This window comes from Malaclemys terrapin, chromosome 19 (genome assembly GCF_027887155.1).
Source record: "Malaclemys terrapin pileata isolate rMalTer1 chromosome 19, rMalTer1.hap1, whole genome shotgun sequence".
NCBI lineage: Eukaryota > Metazoa > Chordata > Testudines > Emydidae > Malaclemys > Malaclemys terrapin.
In genome coordinates this window covers 14,596,510-14,611,884 of record NC_071523.1, presented here as the reverse complement: position 1 = coordinate 14,611,884, position 15,375 = coordinate 14,596,510, and the positions used below count along the sequence as shown (strand labels likewise).

At 48.4% G+C, this 15,375-nt stretch overlaps 1 protein-coding gene across 2 annotated transcripts in view; it reads right to left on the bottom strand.

The window, feature by feature from the left end:
• LOC128826236 (tyrosine-protein phosphatase non-receptor type 11-like) overlaps positions 1-15,375 on the bottom strand; it is an 82,494-nt gene that overhangs the window by 44,723 nt on the left and 22,396 nt on the right. Inside the window, exon 1 of one of the 2 annotated variants that reach the window (XM_054009433.1) lies at positions 9,810-10,023. The exons of the other annotated variant lie outside the window; for it this stretch is intronic. Coding sequence (XP_053865408.1) covers positions 9,810-9,817 — 8 coding nt within the window. The 5' untranslated portion in view covers positions 9,818-10,023. Of the gene's footprint in view, positions 1-9,809; positions 10,024-15,375 lie in introns of those variants that run through there. 2 annotated transcript variants of the gene reach the window in all.

Genomic DNA, 15,375 nt, shown 5'->3' with positions numbered 1-15,375 from the left:
GGGGTTGATTTTCAGAGGTTCTGAACTCTCACAGGCTCACTAGCTTCAAAATTAAGTCGTACGTGCCCAGCACTTCTGAAAATAATCAGGTGCGTAGGTCATATCTACACACGAAACTTGCACCAAGTTCAACTAAATTTGGTTAGGATGTTGCTTTAGTTATACCAGGGCAAACCTCTGCATGGACACTTCAATCAATTTACCCCACACCAACTTCAGTGACGTTAATGTAAGTAAGAGCTTACTCAGTCCCACAGCAAGTCAGGGGCAGAGCTAGAAAAACAGAACCCAGGAGTCCTGGCTCCTAATCTCATGGTATTCACTATATAATCATTCTTGGCTTTCTGTTTCTCTTGGAAGGTCACCACCAGTTTTTACAAGAAACGTTCACATGCCGCCACTGTGACTTCACGTGGTAATGGAGAGCAAGTTTATTTCACTATCAGAGTCGGGCTTCAGGGGGGAAGCAGGCAGGAGGGGAGACCCGGCAGTTCTGTTCTGAGCAATTGTGAACCTTGGAGTGGGTGAAGTCACACGGTGGTTGTTCTCTGGCCTCGTAACACCCTCAGGGTTGCGATACTGGGCTAGATGCACAGCTGGTGTAAATTGCTGATAATAGCTCTGGCCCAGTGTTATGTCCACTGAGATTCCCACTCATACCCCAAGGTTTTGCACCCATTCCCTCCTGCTCTCCTCATTCCCTTTGCTTTGATCATGTCCATCCTTTCTGTCCCTTGCGCCTGCTCTCACTCGCATGCCTTCTTCCACATGGAACAGCATCCCTCTTGTTATGCACCAAACCTTTTCCTTCAAATCTCACCCCCGAAAAGCATGCGGTTGCATTTTCCATGCAATGCCCACCTTCCTTCAAGTTAAACGGGAATCTCCTGCATTATTTGTGTCCGCCCTACTTTGCGTCTTAATGAGATGAGAGAAGCACATCAGGACAGGACCATGTCACCACGGGGCTGTACAACACTGAATGCCTAGATGGGACTCATAATTAGCAACTTATTAGGGTTGCACATTAGTACATGGGTTGTGTGTGCGCGCGCACACATTCAAAATTTCAGTGCGATTCTGAACCCCAGAACTTCCACACCAAATAATGCAATCTTTTGCCATGTTTTTGTATGAAAACTGATCTGTGTCAGAATTGACTTCTGAAGGTTGAAGTCTCTGCTTCAAAAAGTTAAATTAAGTTGTGAATATTTCACCCAGCCCTGCAATGGAAATAGGAAATTAGATCAGAAATAAAGCTGCTGAGATCTATACACACAGCATTACACAAATATCATCTCAATTGTCTCAATAATGCTCCCTTTTAGGAAACAAGTAACACTAATATATAACTACTGCTTTATCCCACCCAAATTAAACCCTTATTTGACAGTGTCCTGCAATGACATCTCCATGGGCAGACCCACAGCTTAATAAAGTCCATCTGTGGAGATGCCATTGCAAAAGTAGGCCTAGAGTCCATAGCATTTGCATTGCAGTAATTCCCAGAAGCCCTAGCAGAGATCAGGGCCCCCACTATGCGAGGCACTGTGGAGACACACAGCCCAAGAACCCTTGATGCAAAGAATATACACTTTAAGGAGACAGAGAGGCACAAAGCGGTGAAGTGACACGTTCAAGGGCACACAGCAGAGCCAGGATTAGAACCACGTCTCCCAACTCCCAGTTCAGCACCGTATCCAGCAGGTCATGCTGCCTCTCTAAACCAGGCCTGGTTTCTGCTAAGACCTGCCCCCCAGATTGTCCAGGCTGAACAGAAGAGCACATAGGTTTAAGCGTAAGGTCCCGACTGCATCTTGGAGAACCAGCATGCTTGTTGCAAATGAACCCTCCTGACCACCCTCGGCCAACTTTGGGTCCACACACACCCACGCTCAGCAGGAAAGCCACTCTGCAGGAGACAGCTGTGTGCAGAGTTCACATATCTAAAGAAGGCTTTGATCTAAGAAGAGGAGAAGAGTCAGAATCCCATCACATGGTCATCCCTTACCTCCCTGGGGAAATCTGAGATTAACAACCAGGTCATCAGCTCAAAACTAGTGAATGGCAGAGAACAAGCTAAGGAGTGGAGAGAAACCACAAGAACAGGCTTTCCCTTTGCAGAGAGTATTTGGATTTAAAAGTTTACTAATCAGAATGACAGCCACTCAAGCTCCTGGTAAGTCTGGATGGAACTGTCAAACAAACAAAGGCCATGTGCTTATGCTTTTTAGAGGACTGCTAGTTGGACAGATGGTTGTGTGACACAGGCAAATAGGAACCGGGATATGAGTGAGCTCTCTTCTCATTGGTGACCTGAGCAAGGACTTATTTCAACTCATATCCCAAGAGATGGAAGGCGAGTGCACTGAACCACCTGGAGCATCTTTGCATTGACCAGACAGCCACACACCAGAGGGGTGGAAAGCAGGCGGGGAAGGGGGGGGGGGAGAAAGGATGGTGATCACGAGGTTCAGGCACCGGAATGGGATACGGGGAATGAACTCACGTTCCCAGGTCTGCCGCAGACTCCTTTTCCCCGGCGACCATCTGTCACTACAGCACCTAGTGCACAAGGAGGCCCTGATGCTTGCAGGCACTAGCAGCTACTCTAAGGGTACGTCTACACAAGCCGCCGGATCAGCAGGCAGCAGTCTATCACGTCTAGTCTAGGCACGATAAATCGACCCCCGAGCGCTCTCCCGTCGACTCCTGTACTCCCACGGTGAGTAGGTCTAAGTATGTTGACTTCAGCTACATTATTCACATAGCTGAAGTCGCGTAACTTGGATCTATTCCCCCACCCAGTGTAGACCAGGTCTAAGACATCTACCGGCACCCTTTGAAAATTCTCATTCACACTGAACAGCTGGGTGCAGCTGAGTGCTCAGCCCTTTAAAAAACACACAAGAAGTCACTTATTTAGGAGCCTAAAGGTAGGCACCCGTTTTGGGAAACCCTGACTCTCCCGACTCCCCTCCCCCTCCCTCCACTTTATTGATCCTTGCTATTGTAACTCTGGAGCCAACCGCTCCAAATACGTAAGGCACCATCCCATAGCTGGGGTGAGCCAACCCTAAAAGCAACAGTCTTTAAAGATCACACATCTACAAGCACGGTAACGCAGCTGTCCTGAGTACGGTTATGTGCAGACACCTGCAATCTAAAAGTCAGCATTGACTTTGCTAAAAATGCAGCAATTTACGCATTTCCCCCTCTCCTCCCATGTTTAATTCCCACAGCTGGTCGGAAAGCAAAGGAAGCTTCAGCCCCTCCTAAGCCCCAGGTCAGCAAAGTACTTCAGCATGCCTGTAGTCCCACTGAAGTCGTTAAAGTTAGGCATGAACTTAAGTACCTTCCTGAATCGGAGCTCTTGTCACAGGTGCCGAAAGCCTACAGCTCCCATTTACTTCCACTGGAAAAGGCAAGGCTGAGCCCCCCTGGAAAAAAGAGAAATCAGACCCAAGTTCTTTTCTACCCCAAGTGTTAGAGTCCTCGTGGCTACACTGATTTCCCGAGTCCCCGTAATGGAAATCGTTTCAGCAGTAGAGATTAGACTAGGTTCTAGGCAAAGCTAAGCCCAACGCCCTCTGGAAAGCAGCTTTCCTGCTAGACTGTGCCCTGAGCTCATACCCTGAACCCGAGCATGCTGCATATCACAGGGACTTCCTCACAGCCCATCCCACGCCAAGCCACAGCACCGATGTGGACAGCCTCTTTCAACAGTTTTCTTCCCTCCCCCCCCAGATAAAAAGCCATGAAGTGACAAGGAAGGGAAGCAGCTAAAAAAAGACGTCCTCTACGGAGGAGAAGGATGACGACCGGCTCCGGGAACGCAGCAAACTGCATGGCACGCAGAGATATGCTGACGCACTGGGGCTTGCAAGACCCGCTTTGCCTCCACATGCACATACAAAAAAACCCCTGAGATGTGCACACAAATATAGGTGCACAGAGGAGGTGAAAATAATGAGATTTCCCATGTATGGGAATCAGCACATACCCGCGCATTGATCTCTCCCTGCCATGGGCCAGGAAGCAGCTGTGATGCACCCCATGACCACTGCCACAGCCCCCCCATCTGTATGGCCTCACAGGTGTACACACAGCTGGACTCAACATGCCAGCGTATGAGGCTACCTGCAATGTGATGGAAAGGTGTCCATCACCCTAGTACAAGGCAGTGTTCACAGAGAGTTTTAGCTCAAGGAATGACGAATCACCATCCGTCTTTAAACCCGAATGTCTAGCAGATGCCCCTGCTCTGGGCAGTAGCTCCCGGGGTAAGATTCTAATGGAGCATTACTAGTGAGCCTCTGTACAGGGGCAGCTCAGACAGGTAGCCCAAGGTCTGGTTCACGGTGCCTGTAACACTGAGCTGGAAGCCTCACAAGCGGCGGCTAGTTTCCAGCAATGTAGCGAGAACAGCCTGTCCGACAGGACGGCAGAGCTTCTATTTCCAGGCCCCCACGAAAGCTGGAAATGGAAAGGCTGCCACAAAAACGGCAGCTGACGTGGCAGGGGAGGGAGATGCTAGGGCTTCCGTGGAGAGCCATTCTAGAAACGGGCAGAGGTTTAGCGGCACAGGCGCGAAACCGTACATGTGCGCCGACACGCTTGTGGTTACGTGTACGTCTGCGCATGCCCGCTCAACGGTCCCATTAAACTGGGCCATGATGACCAACGCAACAGCCCGTCGGTACCGTGCTGCTTAGCATCACAACTACAACCTGCAACAGGTAATTCAAGGACAGCGCTAAGCTGCACCATAAGGGGTCCCAGCTGGTCTCTGGCCAGAAAGGGAGGATGGCTCAAGATGGGGCAGGAGGAGGAGAGTGGTCAGATTCCCAGTATCCCAAAAGAGAAGCTTTCCTCTACCACATGCAGAAAACACACCCCATCTTTGAAATGAAATGTTATGGCCGCTTCTGCATTCAGATACAAAGGCCCCACACTATAGTGCCTATAGAAATCTAGCAAAGCCCATTCCATTCTCTCCCCGCCCACCCACACACCCACACCCACACACTGCACATTAGCATGCATTTCTAACAGTACCTGCTTCACCAGATGTTGATTTATGTCAGGGTGTACATGCTAGAAGTCTGATTATGATATGGTGAAGGAAACTATCCATACAGTGCTGTCAAAAGCACACAGCAAACAGCCTTCTTGCTAATTTCCCCCAGTTCTAATGTTCTCTGGTGGTATCTGTAACTAGGGGAGGTGCAGCATTTGCAGACAGACATCTTCTCTTCACAAGCTGTCTCTTTAATTTCCTGGGGACACGGTGAAGCATCCTCAGGGTGGGCTTTGAAGGCACTGCTTTGAGTCACACAACGCACTTTATCAGAAACTGGCTCTGAACATACCTTGATGTGTCCGTTTTGCCCACTGCCTTTCAGGTGTCACCTGCTTCCACAAGGGATGTTTTGGAGATGGAGGCTGGGGTATAGTATCCGACAGCAGCTAACAAGGACTTTTGCTCTGCATTTGATGAACACAATCTCTCCAACTGTACCTGCTGTTACTGATCAGATCACACCATGACAAGTCTCACTTGGGAGTTCGGTTTACACGGCAAGCAGGCAACCGATGTGTCAAGTGGGGAAGAAATTGTAAATGGTTTTCCAAGCCCCTGGACTCAAATGGGGAAAGGGGAAAAGCTCTATAATGGCAGGTTTAGTTTCCCCCCTTCCAAGCCACTAGAGCAGCACCTCACGGCATTCAGCTGCAAGGAAGGGCTATAGCACTGGGGTTCATGGTGTTGTTCTCCCCGATGCATTCTCACAGACAAGTGCACTTATTCGTGACACCTGCCTGGAGAAAAGTATCAGTGTCCTGGGCCACACAAGACCTGGCATGTTAACAGCCACTGCATGTAAATCCGGCAGCGACGTTTCCCATCTCAAGCTCTAAAATTAGAATGTGTTTCCACCCATTCGCCACATTTGATTAACCCGAAACCTGGGTCAGACGCTTAGCGAGTCACTTGTGTGAACATCACAGAATCTCCTTCACATCACAGGCTTGCACTCAGACTTGAGCTTTCGTTTGGCGCCTCGCTAGATCATAGCAGCTGGATGTTTGCACTCAGCACTGGTGTAAAAACATGGATACGTCCACCTCAAATTTGGTGAAGTCTTAGGACTCTGACATTAGAGGGATTAAAGGTCAGGGAGTGCCGCTCGGCCAGACGGGTCGTTTGGCTGAAGTGTCCCATCTGTGCCTTCACCTACAATGCAAACTCCTAACTCATTAGATGAAATTTTGGAGTCTGGTTCTTAGCTGGTAATAGTCAGCATAGCTCCACTGAAGTCCTCTACACCAGCCATCCGGTACTTTTCACATCAGGAACTCTCACAGAACAGGACACAGGTGGGATGGCAATGAGCACAACTGGACCTTTCATTGGTACTGGAGCAAGTTTTCTCCACTTCTAGAGAGAGGCTATTCGGACCCCCAGACTGCATGTACATAAAGCAATGCATATGTCCGCAGGCCATCAGCTAGCCAGGGTGGGGTTCTCAGGAGAAGGACCAGCTTCCATCTCTGACAGCCAACTGTCACTGCGACTCTTCCCATGGGATTAGGGCAGAACGCTCCAGAAACGTGGGGGTGGATTATACTGCTGCAGAAGTGTGTGTGTGTGTGTGTCTCTCTCTCTCTCTTTAAAGGACACTGCTTTAAGAACGTGCATCTTATTTCTCCCCTGCCAGACACAATGTAGCCCACTCCATCCATTTAGCTAGTTAGCATACAAAGCAGATATTTTTAACGTGAACCCAGGTTCTTATCCATGCCGGTGTTCCCAAGCACCGCACGGCTACGTGCAAAGATGGATGGAAAGTGACCTAGGAGAGGAAGGATAGGTCCGTTGTTATGGTGATAGCTTGGAGGCATGGGAGACCTGGGTTTGTTCCCTTGTTCTGACACAGGCTCCCTGCTGTGACTTCAGACAGACTAGAAGTGACTTGCCCCAGTTAATAATAGCAATTCCCTGCCTCATAGGGCTGTTGTGGGAGAAAAAACAAGGACTGAGGTGCTTAGTTCAAGTGTAATGTAAATACCCAAGACAAATAGATCGAGAGGCATATAAGTGGATGGCGAGCCAGGTGTCTATTTGTAGACAAGTTTTGCAAGTGGAAAAAGATGTCAGATTCATACCGGGATTTTGATACCTTGCTTCCTTCCTCTCTTCACCCAACACACAGAAAGCCTGGACCTCTATAGGCAATATGTGAACTAGGGAGACTACAGGCTTCCTGCATTAAATGTGTTTTAAGGATGGATTTCAGAACTTAGATGACTTGCACACTGCATACCACCTAGCAAGCAGCCTTTCTTGACTACAGTCCAGACTTTGTATGTCAATTGTGCAATGGATAGACCGTGACCGACAGGAGCAAAAAAGCAAGAGGGAAAAAAGCTCAACCCAAGGGAGTTTCGGACAGATCATAGGAAGAAGCCATGGCTTTGTTTGACTCTAGACGGGGTCCCCTATGAAGGGGAGAAACTGGTCTAATGTAGCCCAGCCCAAATGTATAAAAGAACATTGTATGTCAGTAGAACAGCGTAGCATCATACGCCACCGTATTAGTAGGAAAAGAATTACAGCGGAGATTTCAAAGCAGCCTAGAGGATTTAGACCCATCATCCTTTAAAATTAATGGAGGGGCAACTAAATCCTCAAAGCCACTTTAAAGTGATCAACCCCCCATAAAAAAAGCTGAGGGAATAATTTAGCTGATAACGTTTACCTCTTCCTGTTTGCAAGTTGTCCACAAGTATTTTGTAATTTAAAATTAGATATTCAAAATTACTGGCCAAATAAAACCCATCAACTCTCCAATCTGCAAGTTTCTGTATTATTATATTGTATTACATTATACACCAAGTAAACTTCATATCCCCAATAGAACTGCATTTCCATATCAAGCTAAGGTGGAACTACACAGCTGAGAGACTAAATCAAGCATCTCATTTAATTATTGGGATATTTACCAGCCTGTATGTTACAGATGCTCTTGTTCCCATTGTAATTAAGTTGTGTACACACCTGGCAGAAAGTTGGGGCATTAAAAAAAAAAAGTGTGTCACCAGCCACCTACGAAACTGCTTGGTTGCCACCTGAGTGACACGTCCCATCGTGGAGCAGCGAGTTATTGGTTTAGCTGCTTTGCTATGACCCAATGCTGCATTCTGCTTCAAGGTAGGAGCCGAGACTCTGGGAGGCAGGTGGTGAGAGGGAACGAAGTGGCTTTCGCAAGGCACTAAACAATCGATTTTAGGATGAGCTAATGAGAACCTTGGGTCGCTCTTATGGTAGAATGGACAGCAGGTTAACTTCCTGAAAAGTAAGCACAGTCCAGACCTCTAAAGAGAGGGTTCTAATCCATCCACACCCAGATCATACCAGTAATTTTGGAGTAAAATCTAAGCATGCTCAGTGTTCTGTTCTGAGGCGAGGGTCTATGCCTGAAAAGCTCAATTTCACAACGATCCGGCTGCATTTAGCAGATTCAAAGTGTGGCTTCAGGAACACTCAAATTTCTTATCCCAGCCCACCTCTCCCCCAAGTAAATTTAGAGAGCATAGTATAGACTTGATACACACACTTCATCCACTCTCTGATGGAGAGAGTTTTCCCCTTTCCATTCGATTTCGTTCACTCGCAGCGGCTTTCACAGTTTAAGTTGCTTTGGGTCTCAACTAACTTTTTTCTAAACTGCCCTTGTGAGGACTCGAGTTTCTTCTGATGCATGTTATGAGTATTTGAAAAATTCAGTCATACACATTCAGCCCTTTGAAGCAGCAAAGCCCATACACAGGCACTGTGGGTCATCATTAAAGAAAATGAAACTTGACTACAGTGCATGGCTAAGTGTTCTAAACAAAGGCACAATAAATGCAATATTGCTACAAAGTAATAATACATATGCCATTACATACATGTTAGATCACACACACCGCAAGTGCCTCAGGGCAGGGACCACCTCTCCCACATGCTGTACACCAGTGGTTCTCAACCCGGGGTATGTGTACCAGTGGGGCTACACAGGGGGCTTCCAGGGGGGACATCAACTCATCTAGATATTTGCCTAGTTTTACAACAGGCTCCATAGAAAGCACTACCGAAGTCAGTCCAAACTACAATTTCATACAGACAATGACTTGTTTTTACAGCTCTATATACTATATATGGAAATGTAAGTACAATATTAATATTCCATTGATTAATTTTATAATTATATCGTAAAAATGAGAAAGGGGCAATTTTTCAGTACTAGTGTGGCTGACACTTTTGTATTTTTAGGTCTGATTTTGTAAGCAAGTAGTTTTTAAGTGAGATGAAACTTGGGGGTACACAGGACAAATCAGACTCCTGGAAAGGGGACAGTTATCTGGAAAGGTTGAGAGCCACTGGCATACAGCACCATGCACCCCATCTGTGCTAATCATTCAAATAAAGTTGTTCACGCACTTTCCTAAACACTAGTAAAAAAAAAAAAAAAAAAAAAAAAAAAAAACACACACAGGGAAAGCCAAGCATCTGACACCCCGTTTCCACTGCAGAAATCTTATACCTCCAAGGAAACGAGGACCTGCTCACGGACAATAGTAATTATTTGCATTGCAACAGTGCACACACCATGCTAACTGCTGGTCCATTTGCACAAGTGGAAGAGATTATAGGATCTGAGCTACATATAATTTATACGGTCTTCTCCCTTTTGCTTTGCTCTGACTCAAGAGCATCTTCTTTGTTGAAACACAGACGCTACAGATGCAGAGAGCCATTCTCCTACCTCACCATAGCGGTCAAGGCTCGCCAGCCCCAGGAGCGTATGAAGTCCTTAGTCCACAAACCACAGGGCAGCTCAGAGCGGAGGCAGGGTTGTAAGGCACCAGAGGTGGGACTGTTCAGTAGAGTTTGCTGTTCAATAGAGCGCCAGCCTCTGAGGATACTAGAGGTTTGGCCAAGGTGACAGAACTGGAGCAGTTTCGAATGAAGAGGGGACAGCTGAAGTTATTTACTAAAAACCAACCACCACTCAGCTTATTCTGGACAGGAGAGGGGGTGGAGAGAAGAAAAGGAAGTCATCTCATTCTCTTATCAGCGCAGAGCTGGCAGCTGTGAACGTAATGTTTAGAAGGGGCGGGAGGGTGTGAACACCACAAACAACACTTATCTGTCTAGTTCAAGGGCAATCGATGAGCAGCCTCCCGGCCAAACGTGGAGTGTGCAACTCCTGCATCAGGATGGAATTTCCCAGTGTACCCTCCTCTCTTCTCCTTTATAGAGCCGGGGCTACAGAATTCAACAGCGATTCCGCTCCTGCTAGGGGACCCGACAGGGTAGGTTCAAAAGAACCAGCAAAACTCATACAGGACAGGCAATGGAGAGGAAAGATGGGCTTGTGATTCAAGCACTTGTGCCAGGACTTAGGGAACCTGGATTTACTTCCTGCCTGTGCCAGAGACTCCCTGCGGGGCATCGGGAGAGCCGCTCCCTCTGCGACCCCATGCCCCCATCTGTAAAACAAAGATAATAATCCTTCCTTTGTCTGCCTTGTCCTCTTACACTGCAGCTGTTTGGAGCAGCGAGCGCCTCTTACTGTGCGTTTAGACACAAAAGGGGGCTTCACTGGGCTCCTACAATCCACAGAGCCACAACCCGGCTGCTTCCGTCTCTCCCGAACTATATAGGACTCTTGCTCATGGGCTGACACCGCAAAGCTCCCTTTTTAAGTGCTATAACCCTACGAGGCAGGTGGAGGGCTGGTGCAAAGAGAGGCTGGCTGCTGAGAGATTAGCCAAGCAAGAATTTTGGTCCCTTTAAAATTCTTGCTGCAGGACTGAACTGCAGTCAAAACAGGCACAACACAAGGCTGGCTGGCTCCAACCAGGCCTGGGCAGCCGCTTCTAATCAGAGTAACTGCGTAGGCACCAGGGTAATTCCTATTTTGACCAAGTAGCGAGCAGGGCACGATCCTGCCAAAGAAGCGAAACACCCAGACCTCCCCCCAGGCACCTGGCCACCGGTTGGCAGTCCCAGCAACGCATCAATGGATTCAGAGCCACTGACAGCGATGCGATGGGAGAATTAAATTGCCGACAAGCGAGACAGCTGGCAAAGGACAAAGCCCTGCCCCCATTGTTCATCTCCTCCACCCCAAGGGTTGACACAGTGAAGGAAAACGAGCCGCCCTGGAACGCAGGGTTGGAGGACGGCTAAATATACATCAATCAGGGTATTAAATATCCAGGCATGTGGCAGCCTCCGCATGTGCGAGTGTTTAGTCCATTACCCAACAGACACTTAGCGCAATTATGGTCGCTCTGTGGCAAGCCTTTAATGTGCCAACAGAGCAGGCAAGGCATAGGAGGGATTAGAGGGCAGCAGTATCCTAACCACAGAACAGCTCTCCGGCATGGAGCGAGGGCTTCCAAGAAGGGTGTGGATAAGCTGGGAAATGCCCTGCAGCAGGGGGTGGAGGGGGGTTACACACACGATCAGCTCAGATGGGGAGAGATCGGACGTGGATTGGAGTCGGGTTCCTGCACGGTGCGTCTGGCCAACAGCGCTTGGCATGGAAACCGCCCTTTGCAGCCTGAGGAGCAACCTTAACTCAAACAGCCTGGGTCATCAGAACGGAGGGGAGAAGGGATGGACAGAATGAAACTTTGCCTGCATGTGGCGTTAGACTCAGGGATGACTTTCGGGCGGGACGATTGGAATCGGACCCCAAACCCCACAGACTTAAGCCCAGCCCCCACTTCTGTCCACACTCAAATCTGTCTGATTTGGGTCACCAAGCGCTCAGGACCCAGGTCCTAGGACCCTGTTGGTGGAGATGAGTCCCACTGGGGCTTGGGTCCAAGTCGTGTCATTCTGTAGGGTGGACATAGCTTCTACTGCAGATCTGCGTCAGAAAGTCTGAGCGGTATGGATGTGAGAGACCCAAGGCCAGCCATTGTAAACCCAGGTTTTACAATGCAGTGCGGATGCTAAAGCGTGGGCTTGGAACACCAAGTCCATAAACCCAGGTCCTATAGGTCTGGGCTTAGTATGCCATGCAGACAGGAGATCCCTTCGAGGCCCTTTTCAGCAGAGGAACTCCAAGCACTTCACAAAAGAAGGTTGCTTTCTCATTTTACGTTTTGGGAAACTGAGGCACAAAAGAGGGGATGTGCCTCACAGGGAGTCAGTGACAGGGCTGGGAATAGATTCCAGGACTCCCTACCCTAATCACTACAGCTGGTCAGAAATGTTGAGAAAGGTGTGTGGGGGGTGGTTCTCTTTCTGTGAAATGCAGATTCGTTGAAACTGGGACTTACAGTGAAAACATACCGTTATTGCTAAAGCTTTGGTTGGGAACGTCTCAGGTCCAGGATGGAACTTCAGCTCAAAATGAGAACAAGGGAGACCCACCCCCGAATAGCCAATAGCCCAGCGGTTAGACCACTCAACTGGGATATGGGAAATCCAGGTTCAAGTACCTGGTCTGATGTGGGAAGGGCAGGGGCTTGGAGCAGTCTCTAATACCCCAGGTGAACACTCTAAGCACTGGGCTGCTGGCTATTGCAGCATGGGTGAGCATCTGTCTCAAGTTTTCACAAACCCCCCCACACAGAAAAGTTTTGGTTTCATTCTGCACTGGAATGGAAATGTGCTGAAATCTCAGAACTCTTCGTGAAATGGAATTGTCGTCTGCCACCAGCCCGGCTAGTCACGCTGTCCGCTCATTCCATCTCCCCCTCTCAGCGGGAATCAAAATAGAGGAGGCAGCACTCAGGGACTTTAGATTCAGAGATCACCAGCCCACAGCTCGGGAACTCTCTGTTATAGCAGATCGCATGGGCTACCCCTGACAGTAGATCAGCCTTCACGTTTCCCCCCTCACCCTGTAACCCCTGCCTTCCCTACATGCCAGAGCGTGGTTGTGCCAAACGCCAACCGAACTATCCAGCAGCCACCCACCTGTACCATGCCTGGGCCAGAACAAAGGGCAGGTTTGTGCCATCATCAGACCTGGTGGGGACTTTTGCTGATGTTTCGTCATTCCGAAACAAGGCGCTTTTACACAAAAGGAAGTCTCCTGTCAGAGAATCTTCCAAAGCTCGGACTAAGCACATTCGGCGTCTGATTCAAGCAAAATAGTCAGAGTCTACAAAGTGTCCAAACTTGGTAAATTCAGGGTTACCCCTGAACGTGCAGCAATTACACGAATAACCCGTCATTACACCGCAGAAGGCCAGACAGGTACTTTTCAGCAAAGGGAATTTGTGCTGCCAGACGCATAGAAAGAATGGCAGAAACATGAGCTAACACCACCGGAGCAGGTAAGGCTAACCGGCAGCAGAGCACTGACTGCCCCCTGTAGTTCTCCGCCCACTCTTCGGCCGCTTGAGCTATCCCTTCATGAACAATGGGCCGAGGCTGCTCCTACTTATGCTAGTTTTGTACCAGTGTATCTCCAGTAGTGCCCAAAGCGTTACCCCTGATTCATACCCACATAAGGGAGACCAGAATGAGGCCCAATATTCATTATGATTTTAGCCCTTTTTCCTGGTCGCAAGCTGTCTGTGCCTCTATCCCGATTTTCGTTCCATGTCTTTGTTCCTTTCGCCAAGGAGCATCTACAGACCCTGGACTGTGCAGAAAGGGCAAAGCACGCCTCTGCAGACAGCCCACACAATGTCTATGCACCACTTAAGTCTCTTAATTCCCAGTGGCTTTAGTGGGGATTAAGTGGTATATACACTTTGGATGGGACCTCTACACCAGGGTGAATTTCACCCAAACTGCTGGCGTTGACTAGTCGTTTGCATCCACGTGATTGGTCACCTCCATCACATAAAATGGAGTTTGCTCCCTGCCTGGATGACTGAAATATTTCAAAAAGACAAACCTTTCCGTATCTCACGACAAACTCTGGAGGAGCCACCCCTCTCACTGCCTTCAGGATTCCCAGGCCTTTCCACAAGTACCTTTGCAGAGAGCCCAGGAGCAGCACTGCCAAGCCCGAGCATTTAAAACAAGTCAAGAGTAAGCTCCCCTAAAAATCGTGATTTAAAACCGGAGTTCTTTTTGTTTGCCTTCGGTTTGAGCCGGGGTGCGTGTGCGCGAGACATTTTCCAGATTTTCTCCACAACCATAAAGGCTAGAAATATTAATATTCTCACAATGACAGGATTCTAGGAGTTGTTTGGGGTTGACCTTAAATCCCCAAGCATCATGGAACTCAACAAAACCCTCTAGAGTTGGCAACACTGCAATGGAAACATAGGAACTGCCCCATGGCATCAGGCCCATGGTCCATCTTGACCAGCTCGCCTGACGGACAGCGGCCAGCACCTCATGCTTCATAGGCCAGGGCATTGCTCACAAATAGAAGAGAATAGGACCATACAAACATCTGCATGTTACTTATGGATCCATGAGGTTTCAATCCCCGTTCTTCCCCAGACATTTGTGTCTTCCCCCCCCCCCCCCATGCAGTTTTATTATACAGTCAATGCCGTATGGGGGAAGAGGGTGAGCTCTCCCTAGAAAAGAGAAGGTCCAGAGGACCTCGCCTCCCCCTTGCTGGAGGGTGGTGCTTGAGGCTGGCATGTTATCTTCTCCTGTACCTTAAGATACACATACAAGACGGAGGTACTCCACTGAGATCAGCTCTGCCGCCTGCAACCCAACAGCACACAAGTCATTAAATACAATTTATGAAGAGTTGGGAGGGGTGGGAAACCCACCCTCCCTCCCCACAATCATTCCAAGAGTGAATACAGCAACCAAGCGAGCTCTGCTGTGCCAAGGGAGACTCAAAACCCTGCCTCTCCAGCAATTAACTGCATCAGCAACTTTACAGCCAGAACATGACTTTCCTTTGTTTACTACCAACGCTTCCGTGCAAACCTGTGCTTTAAAATAGAGACCAATTTCCTATTTGACACTCAAGCACTTTTCCTCTCGGCTCAATGCCGTGTATGGGCAGATAGCGCTGCCAGTTAATGGTCAGAGATAGTAGATGTACAAGATAGCAGCTGTGATGATACTGGAAAGAAAAAAAGTAGGTTACATCCTGGGCTGAAATAGGACTCCGCTGGACTTGCATTTTCCTTCTTGCTATGACTGAGACAGACTAATGTGTGTTTACACACCCACACCACGTTTTGGGTATAGGTTTTATACACCCACAAATTATAGCACAGGGAAAAAGCCCATTGTAAAGCCATGAAGTTCAGAGTTAGAGGTAAACTTACAAGGAACCTAAACATTTTAAATTATGAAACTCAGTCAAGGAACCTCAAACGACCTTAACTCTGCCCCTTTTGTCTGAGATCTAACCTCTCTCTTTTTAGGCAGATAAT